This window comes from Athene noctua, chromosome 25, assembly GCF_965140245.1.
Source record: "Athene noctua chromosome 25, bAthNoc1.hap1.1, whole genome shotgun sequence".
In the NCBI taxonomy this organism is placed as follows: Eukaryota; Metazoa; Chordata; class Aves; order Strigiformes; family Strigidae; genus Athene; species Athene noctua.
The window spans coordinates 3,534,888-3,555,336 of NC_134061.1; the positions used below are offsets into that span (position 1 = coordinate 3,534,888).

At 41.4% G+C, this 20,449-nt stretch overlaps 1 protein-coding gene across 9 annotated transcripts in view; it reads right to left on the bottom strand.

Moving 5' to 3' along the window:
• The window catches only part of CDC27 (cell division cycle 27), a 34,283-nt gene extending 14,452 nt beyond the window's left edge, over nt 1-19,831 (bottom strand). For 5 of the 9 annotated variants that reach the window (XM_074926800.1, XM_074926805.1, XM_074926801.1 and 2 more), the window contains exons 1-11: nt 19,607-19,831; nt 13,458-13,533; nt 9,985-10,132; nt 7,764-7,889; nt 6,718-6,815; nt 6,036-6,190; nt 5,714-5,928; nt 4,919-5,033; nt 1,311-1,444; nt 778-877; nt 298-505 (exon numbers count right to left, since the gene is read on the bottom strand). In XM_074926800.1, coding sequence (XP_074782901.1) covers nt 298-505; nt 778-877; nt 1,311-1,444; nt 4,919-5,033; nt 5,714-5,928; nt 6,036-6,190; nt 6,718-6,815; nt 7,764-7,889; nt 9,985-10,132; nt 13,458-13,533; nt 19,607-19,633 — 1,402 coding nt within the window. In that variant the 5' untranslated portion in view covers nt 19,634-19,831. The remainder of the gene's footprint in view (nt 1-297; nt 506-777; nt 878-1,310; nt 1,445-4,918; nt 5,034-5,713; nt 5,929-6,035; nt 6,191-6,717; nt 6,816-7,763; nt 7,890-9,984; nt 10,133-13,457; nt 13,534-19,606) is intronic. The other 4 variants (XM_074926808.1, XM_074926806.1, XM_074926803.1 and 1 more) reach the window with 1 other exon arrangement.
• Nucleotides 19,832-20,449: the final 618 nt, after the last annotated feature.

Genomic DNA, 20,449 nt, shown 5'->3' on the forward strand with positions numbered 1-20,449 from the left:
AGCTCCTTTGAATCAGTTTCCAAGGATCTTGCCTGAAAATATTTTAATCATTAATAAGGACCAGAGCCTGCAAGATACATGTGCTTACAACTAGCCACTTCTTACTACTTCTTCACAGGCTCTTTGTAGGTTAACTGGAAGATAATGAATTCAGTGTCTTTATACAAAGGTAATAGCTGCAGGCTAACTGAAACAAGAAATAAAGAAACATTGGAGCAAAAGATTTTTTCATTCAACTATTAAGATATAGATATATGAAGTTTTACTCTACTACAGTCTGATAGCGTTCAAACAGACCTGCCGCTGCCTTCTGTAGCGTAAAAGCCTGGATCTGTGGCGCAACAGTGGAAATTTTCCCTTCTGAAATGATGGAAGAGTCCAGTTTGGTAATTTCCAAACTGTCATTTAAGTTTGGTTGAGTTATTCCTCCCTTATTTGTTTTACTTTTTGTTTTTCTGTTTGGAATCTTAGGTGGAAACTTCATTTTTAATTTTTTGCTGTTTTCCTGCAAGTTAAGAAGAGTAAGAGTTATTTATATACAAGTCTTAAATCCAGGTAACTAAACATGTGAATTTTGTAAAGTTATATTTATGCTTCTTTGCAGCCTTAACAACGATGCTCAGCCATTTGACTCAGTATCTTCACTAAATCTGTTTAGTAGCTCATTTTTAAACAGCAAATGTTCACATCACCTAACTACAGTGCATAAGTATTTAGGCCTCGGCATTCCCAAAGTGTGGTGTCCCACGAGTTTGCAAAACACGTGAAGTCTGTTACCTTTGTTGTAGAGCTATCACTAGTAAACAGGCGAGAGCTTCTTCGAGGCAGTGCGTTTGGTGGAGCAGCAATTGTTGGGCTCAATACCTGAGGTGTTGTACTAAAAACAAACAGCACACATTAAAAATTAAAGTTCTTTGCTCCATTTTTAATAAAAACAGCTTTTACCTTTGTTTTAAACAAAAATGCTTAAGTACTACAGCACAGAAATTCCCATTTCAAGGGATAAAAAAAAAATCTACCTGTTGCATGTCAAGAACATGAGCAGAATTTCCTTACAGCTACTTTTTAATTTATTAACAAAATGATCTAACTGCAAAGGAGATTTAAAACAAACAGACCAACTCCCACGCACGAGCTTCCCATTATCCCCTGAAGTTATTTTACCTAACAAAAAATACACTTCTTCCTCATCCAAAGAGGAACTTTGCAGAAACACATACACAGGTTGGGCAAATAAAGAGTCAAATTCCTTTAAGAAAGGAGATGCAGAAGATAATACCAAGATATTTTTTTTCCTGGTTTTCCCCTACCTTGTCTGTGGGCCAGAGCTCTGTGTTTGTGCAACAAGAATTGGAGTGACTTCCCGGCTATTTCCACTCTGTGAGAAGACAGATTTTGTGCCAGCTTGGCTTATCCTGCTGACAGCCTGCATAAGACAAAGTTTCTACAGGTTTGTTATTATGTCACTAAGACGTCTCAATCTCTGCTCTACCAAACCCAACCCATTCTGCCTGTCAGACACTGCACAAAAGGAGGACAAACACAGATTCTTTCAATAAAGGGTGAGGGTCCCCCTCCAAGAAGCACCCATCAAAAGCAGTTCTCTTTCTACATGTTAACACACCAATTCTGTGCACATTATTTCAAAGATAGAAAATCTCCATCTAGTGGCAAGAAACTATACGTTAAGATGTTTGTGCAAGAACAAGAGATGACATTTAAAGTTCCTTCTCCACAGAAAGTTAAAAAAGAAACTGAAAAACCAACCATGGAAAGAAAGATTTTTGAATTATCATATTACAGTCACATCCAGAAGCATTAACACCATTAACAACTCGTTGAGGTGCTCCCTGTAGGACATCTGAGCCTGCCACTCCCCTGTGTAACATATATGTTTGTAGCATAAATCAGTATTTCACAAATTAAATCAATACTGCATGAGCCTATACAGAGATAGACTGCTTCATCAAAAAGGGACCTGCATTATGCAGTGTAGAAAGTTAACAGGGAGATCCCTACAGCCAAGGTAACACGGAGCAGCACGTTACTGCCTGTCAGCTGAGCAACACTTTGTGCACACACAGTTTTTGTACCTTTTATTTGCCACAGGTTACAAGCGTGTAATATGATTTAGCACCAAAACACTGTCTTACATCTTCACAGAGCTAAAATGTGCACTTTGATGCCTACCTTGGCACAGCTGAGGTGTGGGAACTCTGAGCTGTGATAACTTGACTGTGAATCTGAGACTTAAGGAACAAGTTCAGATCGATACTCATTGTCTGATGTGTAGACTTCCTATAAAGGATTGAGGACAGGTCCTCCCCTCCCTGCCTTTTAAAGAAAGCTTAAACCCTATCTTTCTGCCTACTCTAGGGACACTAACATTCAACTCAGCAATGGCTGTTTGGAAGAGATGTTCTTTGAGACACCACAAATCCGACACTGGGATCAATGACAGCACAAGCAACACCAGTTTATGCATTATCTGACTTCTAAGGTTCTGTCCTTCCCTTCCCTTCTCAGTTTCTTTGTTATCAGAGGACAGTTTAGGCGGCCAGCAAGCATGCTTGCCCACTCAGATAGGAAGCCTTTGGATTCATCCTAATGTTTCATTCATTTACGTAAGTGTTTCCTAGGAAACTGCCTCCGTTAACTCATGCACATTCTAGCCACAGCTACACTAACTAAACCTTTTCTAACTCTGTAATTTGAAGAGCAGAAGTGAAACTGGCCAAGTAATTATTTTCATTGGACAAAGCATGCATCAGAATTCTAAACTGTTTATTAAAATGTATTAAATATTTGGTTTTAGGTAGTAGCACAGATGCACCTGGGCAGAAAGCATTCACATGGATTCATGAAATTTATGCCTTGGTACTGTTGTGCCATACCTAGCAAAGCAACAAAAAAAGCAGCAAATATGACTGGATTCCCCCAAACTTTTCATCTATCATGTAGAATACATGTGAGATTAAATGCAGATGAGTACTACACTGAAGAGCTGCACTTTGCTGACTATTTCAATCTTTTAGACTCACAAAAATTTACCTTCCTACACATGCACGATCGACCACAAGCCAGTGTTTTCACTCACACTGTGGAAAACTGGTTGGTTCTGAGCAACTACAGGATGGGAACTGGATCAGCGATACTAAGCATACTTCCAGCAGACTGTTTTAGCACAGTACAGCCCCAACAGAACAAAGGCAAAAAAAAGAGAAAGCATGACTAACAGAACTAATAGAAAGTGTTGCAGTAATGAGGTGTCTAGAGACAGGACACCATAACGCCTTGTGCAATGAAATTCCAGAGTTCCCAGTCACAGACTTCAGAAGACCATCCAAAGGAGGAAAAAAAAAAAAAGTTAGCTGCTTACTGGCTTTTATTCTTTTAAGTATTGGGCCAATGAGAAAAGACAAACAGTTTTTAACAGCTCCCAAATTCTACTTACAAAACAGCACAGCAAGCTGAGCACCAACTGATCTGTCCAGAGCATCAAAAGTAGAAATTTAAGTTCTAATTTTTGAGGAATTCAACCCTATTACTTGCACTGAGTTTTTACTTTAACAAAAAAAAAAAAAAAGTTGGCCACCTATAAAACACTAGCATCCCTCATGCAACTTCTAGATTTACTAAAAATACCGGGAAAAATCCTCAGGTTTTTTGTTTTTAGAAAGGAACAAATGGTTCTTTAACTGTCACCAACATTCCACCTCTCATTTATCACTATGGCAACTATGGCAGTTTCTTACTGAGTAAAAAAAGACAATTTTTAGTTTCCTCTACACAAGACTTAGCTCAGTGAAACAGCACCATTCTATCAGTCAGCCCTTCACAGACCACCAGCGGTATTTTGATTACTCTGTTCTCTAAACTAGAATTCAAGAACTGCTTGCAAGAAAGCAGCAGCTTCAGCTCACTTGAGGCTTCTAGGATTATTTGAAATCATCTCTGAAAATACATTAATTAAAAAAACTGAAAGTGAAAACTCCAAGTTTGGACTGTCTTCAGACTCCACCCTGCACACTGAGAAGTTACGAATCCTTGGCTGTTTAGAAACATTTGTGTTCGTACATTCCTCTGATGGCAGGTGGACAGAAGATACAGCACCTGCCTCAGGTCAACTCTAGCAACACCCGTCAGCCAGCCTACACATGCCTGTGCATTTTGAGTGGTGGGGAATAAAGGGCTTGTTTTAATTAGAAATGAAGGACTATTGCTTATCATTATAAAAGCTGAGAAAACAAAACTGTTTTGCTAGCCAAAGAAAGTGACACAACAGGCTGAAAATATTTACAACGCAGACATCTTTGCTTGTGATGGGGTGTATTTTTTCCTCTTGCTGCCTCATTTGCTTAGCTGAAAAGATTTTCAAAATTTAAAAAACCTACTGAAGCTTTAGAAACAGTCGTTTCAATGTAACAGACTATTCTACAAAGAATTTGATTTTACCTAACACTTCAGAAAAAGCCTAAAAAGTTTATCAGAGAAACACCTGACCAGTTGCAGTCAAATTAAAAATGAACTGCTCCTTGCATCCCCAACCTCACTAACCTATAAACATACAGAAGCTAGTGAACAACATTTTATTTTGCTGCATGAAGTAATTGTTAGTAAGAGCAGTTGGGCTTTTTTGTTTTCCCCACACACACACACTTTGTAGACAAATTATACATAAACTTAATTCTCAGTGGACCCAAACCATTCCCACAACTAAAGGAGACTTGCAGTAAGTTCCACACTCAAACTGTTTTTCAAAACAAATTTTCTAAACACTAAACTGGGTTCTCTCCACTGTCAGCACAATTCAGCTCACATTCAAAGTTAGTTTTTATCTGTGTTATGGATTCCTCTTTAAAATACCCTGCAATGTCAAACTCATAGAACAGCAATCATATTCCAGAATGCAAGATACCTTCTTTGAAGGTGCTCCTGTGGATGGCACATCAATTACAGAAGAAGAATTTGTGTAGTTTTGTAAATACGGTCCATCTCCAGGGCTTGGGGTTTCTAGTGGCAAAATTCCAAAGCTGAGAACAAAATGAAGAGGAAGGGTCAATGTCTGAATGTTAGGCCACAGGAGCTGATTCTGTGGTTAAAACAGAGACCCAGATGATCGACTTTATTTCAGAACTACTACATTGATTTATGTTAACCCTCTAATATCTTAACTATCCTCATCAATAAAAGCCACTTTAACAGAAATTATTCTTATTCATGACATAGAAAAACAGAAAAATAGAGAACTTTCTTTGTCTGCCTGCATAATAACTAACAGACACAGAACATCCAAGTATTTATGGCTTGTAATATAATGCTGTTTAAACAAGATGGCATATAGGACAGAGCACACATTTACACGCTCTTTAGGAGATAGCTGTTCTTCAAGGAATGCTCTTCAGAGTTTATTTCAGAGCAGAAACATACTCCTTTAAAGACTTTTCCAGTGTGAACATCACAATAAGCAATGTATCGAACTACAAATTCCTCTATTCTCATCAAAAATACCAACTGCTTCTTTAAAAATCAGGAGAGCTCAACACTAGGACCAAGAGCAGTTACTCCAAGATGTTCAGCTTTTGCTTCTGCAACATTAGTTATAACACACTATCAACCTGTGTGTTTGAGTACGCTGTGCAGCACCAGACATCCTTCCCATTGCAAATCAAACGTGACCGACAGCACAGCTGCGTCTATCTCAAGGACTTACCTTGGAGTTAACGGGCTCAAAGCCGCAGGTCCCCCCAGTAAACTCCGCCCAGTTTTTGGTTTATTTTGAGCTTGTTTAGATAATATGGCAGTTCCTGACCCAAGAGGGACAGCATCTGGTGAAATTACAGCTGAGTCAATGTAAGACATAGAAGAATCCGTGTTCAAGGAGGAATATTTTGAATTGGAGGACTCTAGGTTGATTCTGTTCAACTCCTGAAAAATGGAAGGCAGCTGTTAGATACTCAGTGTAGTTTTTAATTAGCATTTTTCAGTTAAGTATTTAAATCAGTCTTTCCAGCTATAATTTTGGCAAAACTCACAATTGTGTCTTGTGGCGTTTCCATAAGGACAGTCTCAGGCTGTCTGTGGGGTATGTTGTGATTAGATACCAATGTTGTGCAAGTGTTAGGCAGACAGCTGCTGAAGTTCTGTAACGACGTTAATTTAAATGTTTGGTCAGGGTCTGGTTTTTCACCTGTAAAATCGGAATGAGATTTAAATAGAGTTATTCCTGCCTCTATATGCTGAACATTCAGTATGAAATAAAGACGACAGGGCACAAAGTCTTTTAGAAGGGGTGCACTCTTATTTCACTGTTTCAAAACCCCCTACATTAAATCAGAAGTGTTCTTCTACAACAAAACCCTGGATGATCAGTTTTATTGAAAAATAAGACTTGCTTTTTTAAGTTACTCTCAGAAGCATTGTTTCTAAGGGCCTACTAACTGTAGGTTGGAATACATATGGTATTGTTAAATCCAAAAATGTATAAGTAGTGAAGATGGAAGAAAACAAGACAAAAAGCTCTAAACACTGGCAAAGCACTTTAAATGCATTATTGCTCACAAAACCACTCCCAAAGAATTCTGCTGGCATTTTCCTTACTAGTTCCAGACAAGGAGTAAAATAAACCTAGCCACACAGCAATGGCAAATCAGAAAGCTTGACATAACCAGAAATGTAGAAGATATCTTCACTAGTAGAAGAGTTCTGCAGACTTACCTATTTCACATAGTGATTCAAAAGGGGACCAGAGGAAAGGATTTAAACTAAGGCTCTTTTGGTAACATTCTGATCCTTTGGCAAGCCGGTCTGTCTTGCTGCAAAAAGAATGTGACAGTTTACAGGGAAAGTTGAAAACAGCACTTTTGTTCAAGATAGCTTTCCAGAAGAAAAGTTGAAAAACAAAAGCATGTTGAGAGTCACAGCAACATTATTCATTTTTCATGCCACTGAGTAATACTGAGTTCTTTTGAAGTTACGTGACATATTTAGACACAGTGCTCAAAAAATAAGCACTAGTATAGCTTGAGAATTTTTGTTTAAGATCTGCTGTTCTTTGCCTCAGCTTTTTTCTTTTTTGCAAACATCAACCTGACTGCTAGCCTTCCAGCCATTTTAAATATCTAAGGATAATATGTTTCCATGTAAATTACGGGCTAAAGTAACTGGTTACAAAGATAGCTGCTTCCAAAATAAATTTTTCTGAAAACACAGTTATACTAGGGAAGAATTCAAGAACCCCACTATTCCTACTCAATCTGTTCACATTTACTGAAACCTTTCTTGTATCTAGGCAAAAGCAACACACTTGAATTTGTAAGGTATTCTGACTGGCCGTCCTCAACACTTTCATTTGAATGTTATAGCTATACATCTGTAAAGCAGATGCAGAAAAATAAAAATGGCAACGCTGAGAAACAGGCCTTGAGAGTTTCTCTTAGGGAAGAGTACAGAACAAACCCAAAGGTATTAAAAAAAAAAAAAAAAAAAGACTCTAGGATTGCTTGCTTAGCAACCCTGGAGAAGAGAAATTTGAGAAATTCGTGTTTTCAGTCAGTCAGAAGCACTGGGTGAAAGACAAACCATTCCCAAGTTAGTTGTGGAAGCCAACTATCTATCTACATCTATCACACCCTGAAAATGTGCAGGCCATATAACCCAGAGACAGGTGTACCCTGTGGTGACTAAAAATATTTGAGTAGAATTGGGCTTGGTCAAATATAACACTTCAAGCTTTATTAGACAAAATAAAAAAGTGACATTACCAGTAGACATGTCCCAGTAAGGAGAGTGTAAAGCATGCAGAGTCACCAAACTCCATAACAATGTCATCATGGCTTTTCTGTTTATTCAACACTCCACCAGATAAGATCTGCTCTCCTTCTGCAAGCCTTTTTAAAAAACAAGAGGTTTAAAGGGGTTACAAGGCTCACAGTATTGGTAGTCCAGTGTTTTCACCCTGCTGCAAACAAAAACAGAAATCCACTGTCAGTGTCCACAGGTTTCAAACCACAAACTAGTTCCTGCAAATGAATTTTAAATAATTGCTGAATTCCTCTAGCAGCATGGAGGTACGCAGTATTCTGAAGCTGAACATCTCTTTTGGGAGGGAAGAAAGCCAAAACAAACCCAAAACCACACACCAAAACCAGAGACATATAATACAACTTGACTTTTCCAGAAGTGACTAATCTTAGGTAGAATACCAAACAGAGGATAAGAAAGTCTTCTAGACACTTCATATTTGAAGGTACTTTACCTGGAAACAAGCTAAGACAATGCTTACTTTGGCTTTGTTTCCCAACTAAGAAATACAATCTGTAAGGCTCCATGCACTCAGTTAAGATCTGATATTGGGATATGGCACAGACTTAGGCTTTAATGCCTTGCTTTCCTGCAAAAGGGGCTCAAAAGGAGAACAAAGGCTCAGCTTCCATCTACTACACTTGCACTGAGCAGTACCCCACACATGGAATCACCACTCACTATTAGGCTTAAAAATGACTTTATATAAGTTCTGGGAATGGGAGGGATTCTTCTGGCATTTGAGACCCACACCTGCACAAACAAATCATCTCTTCTTGCCTCCACTTGAAATTATACTTGTAGGTAGATGCTTCTATCAGTATAGACCATTCCCACAAGAAAATAAGGTACATCTGCATAAATGAGCTCATAACTGTAATAACAATGACAGTTCAATTTAACAAATTCTAAAGAATGCGTTTAAAAAAATCCCACCTATCTAACTGAAATCAGTTCAGAAGCTGGTGTACTATATGCACACACCAGACTTCATAGAATCAAGGGAGGGATTCAACAGCTTCAAATTTATTCCACTGGGACCTTTCCAAGTAGAGCATTAACATGATTTCCCTTTCAACAGAAGATGCAAAGAAACCTGTATCCCAATAGCACCAAAAGTGTTAAGAGAGTGTCAGAAGAAACACAACAAGGCAAGACATCCTCGCTACTCTAAAGATGTTAAAGGGCTCACCTACTAGAGAGAGTATCAAAGACTAAGGAGCTTCCCCTGCTGCCTCTGGAGAGGCCTGCATTTTGGTTATGTGTTGTGAGCAGGATCATGAATCCTGCAAAATAATCACATCATACTGTATAAAACTCCAAACATCACGTTACCTATTCTAAAGAAATTACACTTTTTTTGGGTCAGTGAAAGAGAGCCACTCAAAAAAAAACAAGGCAAAAAAGCCACAATACATAACCACAAGCTGTTTTGTAGAAGACAATTAAGCTTCTCTAAAGAACCCCCTGCAGTACTTAAAATTTTTTGAGAAAAAATTTTTCCCTTTCTTGGTGCCTCATCCTCTGCATTCTGCACCTCAGCCAGATATTGTTTCCTACTTTTGAGCTGAAGTGTCTACATAGAAGTGAAATACCCTCATTAACAAGTTCTCAGGGCATTAAGGGCTGTAGCTTGAGCAATTTCATTATATAATTTTAAGACTCCAGAAAACCAGCAAGATACTCTGACACTATGTCAAGGTTCATTTTGAGGTTGAATACATTCTTGGATGTGAATTCAAGGTGGGTTTTTAAAAACAAATTTCTGTCTGACATCTTTTCTCTCACCCATCCATCAGCAGTAACTGGGCAAGAGGAGCAAGCTTACTGTTCAAGGGAAGTGGCTTACCCATTAAGTTCATACTGGGAACACTTAATGAAATAAAAGTACCAGAGAAACACAAAGCCAAAATAAACACTTCTCAGAGTGGTCTCCTTGAGTCATCCTAGCAATTAACGTTTTCTCCCTCTACACAGCTTGACAACTCCTTTTTAAGTTATTCAATACCTTTTAGAGGTGTCTGCAATATATCTGAAAGCAAAATGAATTGAGTTTCTGATAATCTTTAGAGCTGAAGGACCGATGAATGACTAGTTTATGCAATATGACAGCTTCCAAAGAGGAATCCAAACAAAAATATGCATTTGTAACCCTGGACAGAACATAAAGGATTTACTTACTTGCTGAGGTCGACACAACATTTTGCAAGCAGGTATTTACATTGTGGGGTAGTACAGCTGTGTCCCTTTAGGAGCCTGTATGCTTTATAGGCCTTTCCTGAGCGGTAGTAACACGTTGCCAGTAAAAAGAGTGCTTCTTCTGAATGTACTAAAAAAATGAAAAAGTCATCAGTTGGTTGTTTATCATTTTATTACAAGGAATTTGGGGACAGGAAGTAAAAGCCAGCTAGGAACAATATACAAGAAAACCTGAGTATTGATATTAGAGAAATTCATTACTCAGTGAAGCACATTATTTGTCAGAATATAACAAACTTCCGTATGCCATTCTCTTGCATAGTCAGACCAACTCTTAACACCTACTGTTCTAAAAGAACTTTGATCCTTCTGGCTATCCAATCTAAAAGGAGTGATTAGCCAGCTTGCTGTTAAAGTAACAGCAAGTCAAGTGAAGCAGTCATTCCTAGTAAAACAGAGCTACTTTACAACTCTTGGCCACACCAAGACTTGGCTCAGAGTATTATCACACCTGCTAGTAACACTCTGCACTAGCTAAGCAGTGCATTAAAACTGGCACAACAATTGGCTCTTAGGAAGTACAAGAACTTTCAGAAGGAAGATCTATTTCAGCCTAAGTAGCTTAATTAACAGTTATAATCCTAATTTCAAGTGATCTTTTCCTGTTTGCAATTTTACGTCTGTTATTTTTCTAAAGCACTTGGTGCTGTGTCCTCACGTGACTTATTGGAGCAGATTTTCTGATTTTAATGATTATTAAAGTTGGTCAATTACCAGTCACCTTTGCCCCAACATTAAGTCTTGTCCTTTTTGCTGCCTACACTCCTTATTTCACTGGGAACACGGCTTAACATCACCATTCATATGTTTTGTTTATTTTATGTTAGAAAGGAGCAATAGGGACAAGTTCTAAAAATCTTCTTCCCAAGCTCAGCCCTCACAAGTTTCTAAATTCTGAATGCAGTAGTCAAGCTTCAGGAAAAATCACCTTTATCTAAACACAGAACAAGATTAATCAAGACAGAAATATTTCTCAATGGAAGACACTGGAAGTATTTATATTTGATGTCTGCTTCAACACTTCTTCCACTGCAGAGATGAATTCTGTACCATACCAAAAATGTTCTATTTGAAGAGCTTGACTTGGCCTCCAGAGTTAAGACTGAGGTCAGACTTGCTGATTTTACTTGTGATTACAGCATCAAGAACAGAGAGCTAACTCCTGAAGTAACTTTAAAACCTTACTGTAAAGTTATCAGCTGAAACTTTAACGCCAAAGAATGCACATTTGTGAGGGAATGGTGAGCATTAGCATGCTGGGGTGTTAATCTGAGCATTAAGCTATGACTGTGTGAAATACCTGTATGACTTGATTTTAACTGTTTTGGGGATTTTAAACAAAGAGGGAGATATCTAGATACACTCACAGATTACATACAGCCAGCATGTCTTACTCTATTCTTTGTACTTCCCCAAAAGTTACACTCAAATCACCCTTATGCAATTTTAAATCAAAGAAAGACTGTCTATAAAGGCAAGCAACTTAAATCTCCAAACAATTAAGAAACCCACATTACTTTATACACTTCATAACACACTACCACGTGAATGGAATTCAGCATTAAAGGAAACAATTTTGCTGTTTGTTCACCTACCTACATGGATCTCTTCAGAAAAATCAATATGAGCATTGTACAAAAACCTCTTTGGGCAACCTGCTCAAATCCTTTGCTACACTGAAAACTGACTATTTTAAGTTTGTGTCATCACCCAGACAGTGACAATGGAAACCGAAGACACAAAGAGAGGACACTATTAGCCTTAGCCTAAAACCACCAGAAGATCTTTTGAAAATTAAAGTTAAATCAATTCTTTTATCCACTAATTTAACACACTTTGAGAGTTCCGGGAAACTACCAAGCCACAGATGTCCCCGCAAGGACAGTAAGTGCAGGTGGACTTAAAAGAAGGTCTTCTCAGGGTAAAATCACCACTGCCAATACAGAGTCACTGTATTCAAGTTCAGCAGCTTCTACTCCACAGTGTAACTACTTATTTTAACCAGAAGCCAGATGTTTTGTTAGCAGTTAATTGCTTGAACCAAGTGACAGCATGCATGCTGTTCTCTCTCAGCACTGTTGGTCACCGAAAAAAAAAGCTGTTTGAAGTACTCTTGCAGAGTATTATTCTGCAAAGACAGCATCAGTATCAAGTCATATTTTTCTCTTGGCTGCTGCAAAAAGCAGAATCTCTTCATTTCTACACCCTTGGCAATTACCTTCAGTCTACCATTTCCCCTGCATCTCACAGTGTGCCACGTTCAGGGGAGGTATGTCATCCCAAACACCATTTCCTTTCAGCACACCTAGATTGTAAGGTTCCATAATATTCTACATAATACTTCTCATTTAAACACCAGATGGAAGACCCTAGGTTTCACAGGTAACCTTGACATGAGGGAAAAAAAGTAATTATTTCTCAAAAATGAGGTTTGTGCTTCCATTGTTAAGTGCATTGTGTCAGGCGAGACACTAAAAGAAAAACGTTTCATTGCAAAACATGGAGTGTGAAACAGGTTATACAGTTTAATTCACATTATAAACTCAAGTTGTTTAGCATGAGAATTTATATTATGGTTACACTTTAGCTTGAGGGTTGGGTTGTTTTGTTTTGTTTTGTTTTTTTTTTTTCATTTTAGTGATTAGGGGACAATACCTTTCAAAATACAGAAAGGCTGAACACTGGTATCAAGGAGAAAGAAGTAGAGAAGAACAAAAAGCTTATCTGAGGTCATGGAGGAAAGGTTAAGGAAGAAGAGGGACTAGAACACATGAAAAAAATACTCTTTGAAGGACCCAGAAAAAGTACAGATCTGTGTTACTGCTGCCTGCTCAGTGTCTAAGACATCTGAGATCTCACAGCATTACAATGAAGTAACAACAGGAATTCAACAGGAGATACCCATTCCATATGTTCTGATTCTCATTGTCTCGATTTCACTGTCCTTTTCTTTCATCATCACAAGATTATCTCTTTCAGCTAACACACCAATCAACATATCTGACCAGCATTACTAGCAAAGACAGTTTTCCCAATCAAGACAGTTTGTAGAATTTGTGTACTGCATCTCTACTCAAGTGCCCTTGGAAGACAACGCAATGCTTAAGGTTATTAAGAAAACTCTCCATTTGACACCATACCACAGATCACTGTAAACACTGTACTTAAACACACTACTTTGAGTTTAAAGTTTTTAAAGGAGGTTTTACTGTAAAATAATATTGCTGCTATTACCTGATTTGATGTTCCAACCTAATTGCAAGGCATTTTTCTGCTTTCCCCAAGCAGAAAGTTAAAACTTCATTAGCATAACAACAGGAGTAAAACAAAGCAGGACCAGAAGCTCAAAAATCCTAAATTAAAATAAGCATCAACTTTATTTGTAAAATACATACCTTCTGCATATAGCCTTTCAGCAAGGAACACCGCATCGCGGTAAGCATAGTGGTTAAGTGCTTGCCATATAGCAGCCTGCAAGACAAGAAAATAATCTAAATTTAGAGAGACGCTTTAAAAATGCAAAACTCATTAGCTCTTACTGTCAAAAGGGAAAGTTCAATTTTGTTTTACTGGAGTCATAAGTAGAGAAAGATAAACATGCAGGCAAAGTTTTAGTTGTTTCAACTATTACTAAGGAGACCTAAAAAATCTCAACAAACTTAGCACTGAAGTCATGAACTAATCTAAGGGTGTTGCTCACTAGTTACCACACGCAACCATCTACAAACCTCAGCCACCACACACTGAAATGACAGCGAGTACTTCCACTGGTTACCAAGTTTTAGCCCGGTGCACAACTGAGCATGAATTATTGCGAACTACCACCAAACAGTAACACATTAAGTAAAGGTAAAAATAAAACCCACCCCCCAACTGGTTACCAGAGTATTCCATTTTGCTCTTAGCTCTGCCCAAGGAGGGGCAGGGGAGGTGGGAAAAAGCTGGAATGCCCAACCCACTTTAATGGCATTACGGATAAAGCCATTGAAACTAGCTCCTTTTGAGACATGCCAAACCAAAAACTAACAGGACTAGAAATCACATCAGTGTCTGAGGTTGTCAGTACAAGACTGCTGTTGATTAAGTATGTTTGGTACACAGCATTTTCCTTGAAGGGATATCAGTGTTCCCCTAAGAACCAAGATGAATGTGATCCACTGCTTTTTGCTGCGGTGTTTTGTTTGGGCCTTTGCTCATCAGTCACCTCTTTACTGCCACTAATTAGGATTGCAAGGTATCACACAAGAATGAAAGCAATGCAAATGAGATGGAAAAATTGATACAGACAGACACATCTGAAGGCAACCTACTTCTGCATTTCGCTCATATACCCGTACTTGGTCAAAACCAGCCACATGCTTAAGGGTACCGTCTTCTTTTTTTCCTCAACACCAAGGTCAAGAGCTTGGGACTGTCAATATTCGTGCAGAGACTTGAAAGATGGCACTACTCCAGTGAAACGCAAATCAAACCGACAGAGGTGTACAAACCGTGTACACCATTAAAGTAGCTGTCTTAATTACTTGCGCTGCTGTCGCCAGTAGCTGAGCTACAAGCAAGAGCTGTCCAGCAAAAAAATAGGGCTGGTACGCAGGTTTCACCACAAACACTACTCAGCCAATTTTCTTCAGATCAGATTAAAAGCCTTCTGTTATCTGAAAAAGAGGGGTGGGATGGGAAAAAATAATTACTTTTTAAGATCTCCTCAGCCTTTCCTCCCCACTTATCACAAGTGGTGTTGTGCACGCTTGTCAGGGTTTGTGTTTGGAGGTTAGTGGGGCTGGTATCAGGGCTGCAGTTCCTTCCCATCTGGCAGTCTTGCTCAAGTTCCAAAGCAGTTTCCCATAAGCAGCAAACAGCCATTTTGCAGTAGTTTTGTTATTACTGATCCAAACAAGATCTGAACTTATGAACTCAAGGCGCTGCAATCTAGTATTTCTCCAGTATTCATCAGCAACCGAAGACAAACAGAATTAGCTTCTCCAGAACTAAAAGACATCTTCCAGAGCTAAAGAAATAGCGCCCTGTAATGCTATTCCCAGCAGGAAAGGCAAGCGCCAATTTAATCTAAAAAAAAAAAATTCAAACATCACATGAAGTTACATGTACCATATGCTACTTCTTCCAACACAAACTTGACAAACTCAGGGTGTGAAAAATGTGCGAGTTCTCTTCACAGGAAGCCTACACAGTCTTTATGAACAGTACACACCAGAGTTTCCAATTACTATATTGAATATTATACACAAAATCTCTACAGAGATACTATTTTTCTTCTATCAGTAGGTCCCAACAAAATACTTTAAAAGTCAATAGGTACTTTTAAGCTCATGTGAAAGTATTTAAAAATTATTTCTCTTAGTCTGATTATTAGAGTAGGAACAACTTATTTCTCTCTGGCTGCATTTCACACTACAGATAACCTCAGCCAGTGTCTGCCTGAAGTGATTACTCACTTTTACCTTGAAAAGCTCCAGGACTGTACACTTTTCTGTGCACCACAGACAGCATAGTACAAAAACTACGAGACAGGAGGAGGGTATTAAAATCTTTCAGACTATACCCAAAGTCTCCTTTTTCTCTTGCTCCCAGAAGCAGCTCTTCCTTTACCAAGTCACAAGAGACATTTAGATAAATCAATCCAAGTTGTGCAGCCTTCAGGTGAAAAATACTGTTTGACAGGTATGTAACTCAGCGTGCCTACAAAACAAAGGTATGGGGGTGGCGATATCAATGTGTTTGACTTCTCAAACAGGAGCAAGTTGCCAGAAACAGTCTTGTGAAAGGCTAAGAGGGGACACAAGTGATTTTTGGCTATGTCACAGCCACGTTTTAAAAGTTACTCTACGTACTGGCTCAAACAACAATTGCTGCTGAGCAGAGTCCCAGTGAAAGCAAGAAGTCAGCTGGTAGTATCCCTGTTATGTAATAATTATAATTTTGTAACCCGAAAGGTGCAAGCTGGATTCATGCCTTCAACAGACAAATGCTGAAGGCTGGATCCTTGCACACACTTTCCTAAAAGAGCAGGAAGAGGAAAGAAAGGCAGCAGGGAACCAGCCACCCCTGTGCAGTAACATTTCCTATGAGAACATATGTCTAAACTACGCCTGTGTCTCAAACTCCCTAAAAAAGATGATTTCTTGCACACCTTTCAGGAAGCAAATTTTGGACAGGAACATGAATCTCTTTACAGAGTAGTAATTTAGTTTGTTCTAGCAGCAGTTCAATGCATCTACACAGCATTAGCACAGCACATGACAAATGCTAAACCACACTAGAAGAATGGTCCAAAGCAAAAAACTCTGGGGGCATCTATCCAACACAAACTGTTTGGTCCCAGAAAACTTCAGAGCAGGACACCATTGTACAACCACAAATACAATCCAAATACAGTCTTAGTTGCGCCCCTATGGTAGTTACAAAATTTCACATGGAACCTGTCAGCAGAAGCCCAAAGAAGCTGCTGCCTCAAGTGTGCAAAGCAGTTGAGATATTTGGTTGCAATGTCTGTTCTCGGGGCTACAAACACGGACAGGAGGGAAGCTTGAAGTGTTTCAAAGTTTATTTAAGCATGCTTGCAGACCAGATAAACCTCCAAGTCCTAATCAATAATTTTAAATATGTATTAATTTGCAAATCCAAGGTCAACAGGGAATTCCCAAACTACCATACCAGCCACAGCTGTGCAGCAAAGCATCCTCAGACAGGAGAGCAAGAAAATAAAAGCAGATTCAGACAAGACCATCTTCTATCCAGAAAATCCTGTGCATTGTCCAAGTGTCACTTCATATTCAAGCCAAAGAGCTCTTAAAAGATAGGCATCCTTTTCTCACAGTTATATAGCCTTGGAAATTATTTCCAAAGCTTTACAGCCCATTGACATGCTAAGCAGTTTCTATCACAACTTAAGACTTCTTCAGGGTTGCAGAGGGGAGAAGAGTTTTCTGTGATAAGCTGTGCTGCATTTACTAGTTACGCAAACTCTGCCCGTTCAATAAGCAGACATTGGTACTGCATGTTTTCAGCCATAACAATAGCCTTGGAGTTCAAGTACTATTCAAGTGGGTCGTAGCAGATTATCACCTTGAACAGCTAAATTCTAAGCAAAATATTAAATTTTGTTTCCAAGATGTGCTGAGAAACAGACTGGATGCTTTCCAAACATTTCTGAAAAACAAGACTTTATGTTTGACCTGAAGAGTTCTAAACTGACCACATCAGGAAGCACAGTAGAGGTCTGCTGTCTATGTAAACTCTGGCACTTTTGTTCATTTTAAGGGATTAAAAAAATGTTCGTAAAAAACCTAGCCAGTGAACAGGATGCCTTTGGGGACATTAACTTCATGTAATTAAAAGCCAACACTTATAAGGCAACATACACACAGATTCCATTATTTATCTATCATGCTTTGCATATCACAGCTGTAAAGATGACAGTTTTTCCGGGAATGCTAAGCTCTGTAGACATCTGAAAGTCTGGGAGAGAACAGACAAATAGACAAGAAAAATCTCTGCAATAACAAAAATGAGAAGTAGTATCCACTTTTCCAGTCATATTGTTAAAAAAAGTTATCACAAAAACAGAGCTAATACTAAGCAAACTCCAGCTAAAATGGGAATTCAGAAATGCAATCAACTTCACCCAGATGTGCACTCCAAAATGGAGACCACGCACTGGACACATTACACTAGTGAGAAAACAAGCGTGAGCTGGTTTGGAAAGGTCCTGTAGTACAGCAGCCCAATCCCTACAGCACTGCTCACTGCATGGCACAGAAAGGACTACAGCTACAACAGCAGATCCAGGCAGAACTCCAACGCCGACCTCGTTTTGGATGGTGCACCGGTGGCTTCCTTACCATTAAAAGCAACAATATGATCAAGGCCACAAAAATAACAAATCCTAAATTTACCAGTGTTGCCGTAAGGAAGGAATAGCAGCAAAGCTAACAGCAGTAGAACCACCAATAAAGGAATTATCTGGCATTTGAAAGTGGGCAAAATCCAAAGAGATATATTCAACGTAGCAAAGTCTCATCAAAACATCCAAGCTGATAAGAGCTTAAGAATGGAGAATGATATTAGAGAGATCTTCACCTTTCTGAAAAATGGAAACAAGACTGCACATTTCTATCAGGGAACTCTCAGAATAGCAAATATTTTCCACTTGGTTAGTCTAATTAGCACAGTACCGGAAACATTAAAAATAGTTTCCTGTCATTCACTCTGCAATGCATTCTTGCTTCCTTTTCTATTGTAATCCCATGTTTTCCTAGAATACCCAATTGGTGCAAAACACAGGTCCAGCTACAAGGGTACCAGCAATGGCATAAGTACGACCACTGCAGAAGAGGGATGGGGTGGCCAAAAGCATTTCCAGCACCACATTGACTCTTGCTCTCAGAGTGGAGGAACAGAACAGTGGCTCAAGGATGGAAACCCCTGATCTACAAGACTGCCATCACTGTCACCATCTTGCATAGATAGGGTCAAATCTTCCACAGAAGTATTTTTTTTTTCCCCTCCTACCTTTTCATTAAGAGGTAAGGGAGAGCCAAAAGCAAGAATTTTCACTATGTTCATTACAGAACACAATCATGACACTTAGAGCAAGAGGTTCCTAGCATAACTAGAAAAAAACACCACCACGTTAAATTAAAAAAAAAAAAAAACAAACCCACGAATAAGAAGACTGATTAGTGAAGATTACAGAAGAGTAACAGCCATACAGCAAAGGTGGAAAGAAGCTGCAACTCAGTTCTGTGAATCATGCGTTTTGGATGGGAAGACTGAGAACATGAGCAGGAAGCCCATCAGGGTAACTGCAGTGAGTCTAAAATATGGTAGAAAAACGAGATTTACATTGTTTTCTCTTCTAGGTCTCCCACCAATGCGAAGCTACTACCTCCTTGGGAAGAAGGAACGTCCTTCATTTGCACGACACGTACAGAACCGAGCATGCTGCGAGCATTTAAAAATGAAATAGCAGGCAATGCAGAAAGGTAAGCGAGATGGAGAGAGGTATCAACAGGTCTCCCAGGGGATCTACGGAGGGAGCCGAAAGGGCCTTTTCTGGAAGCCGACTCGGCTGCTGTGCGGCGGGAGACCAACACCTCCTGCGGGGAGGCCGGTAGCCCCCGGCCGGGGGCCCCGAAGGGGCAAAAGGGCGAGGGCAGCTCGTCTCAGAGGCGCAGGGGGTGGAGAAAGGACACCCGAAGGAGTGACGAAGCCCAGCAGCCTCACAGGCTCCCAGGCGGAGGAGCCCGGGCTGGCGGCGGAAAGCGGCCGGAGCGCCCCTCGGGCCGGGCCCGTTCCCACCGGCGAAGGGGGGCGCCCGGGGCCCGCTGCCGCCCCCCACCCACCCCCCGGGAGCGGCCCGAGCCGAGCGGGGCCCCCCGCCACAGGAGAGGGCCCGGCGGCGGGGAGGCCTCCCCCGGGCAGCGGGCAGCGCGGCGGGTCCGGCTCCCCCCGCCAGGCCAGGCCGGGCCGGGCCTTGGGGCCTGAGCGCGGCGGCGAGCCCGAGCCGCCCAGGGGTCGGTACCTGGACGGGTTCCTGCAGCACCGTCATCCTGCTCTCTCCGGTCTCCGCCTCCTCCTTCTCCTCCTCGCCGAGCCCGGAGCGGGGCAGCCCCAGCCCCGCCTCAGCGCGTGTCCCGGCGGCGGCGCGGCGCAGCCCGGCCCGTGCTCATTTAAACTCCCAGCGACCGTTACCGGGGCAGGCGGCGGGGAGGGAAGGAACGAGGCCGGCCGAGCGCCGAGTCCGCCCGAAGCTGGCGGCGGAAACACCCGAAGCGCCTGCCGGAAATACCCGAAGGCCCGGGCGGAAAGAGCCGAGCGCCGACGGAAAACAGCTGGGAGAGCCCCCCCGCCCCGGCCGGGCGGAAGCGCCTCGGCTGCCGGAGCCGCCCGAGCGGCGCCGGAGATGCCCGAGCGGGGCGGGAGGGCGCGGGCCGGGACGCGGAAGGGCCGCGGCCCCCTCGGCTCTGCCGCCGCCGCGGCCTCGCCTCGGTGCCCGTGAGCACCGGCACGGCAGCCGGCGGAGCGGAGGGAATACGGGGCCGCGCAGTTCTGCCCCTCACAGCGGGAGAGGCGGCGGCCGCCTCGGGCCCTCAGCGCGGGCGGCCGGTGTGAGGGGGTGAGGTGAACCTCTCAGCGCGCCCTTGCGAGGGAGAAACCGGAGCTTCGGACCAAACAAGGGGACTCTGGGGTGTTCGGGGTGCTGAGGGGGCCTGGTGGGAGCCCCCGCATCGCTCGCGGCGCTGGCCGGCGGTTTCCCTCCCGCCGTAACCGCAGGCCTGCTGGGCCCGCAGCCAGCCCGGCCCCGGTGCTGGGCTTCGGCTGGTGGTTCCCCCGTCCCTGCTCCCGGTGTAGGGGGTCAGCACGG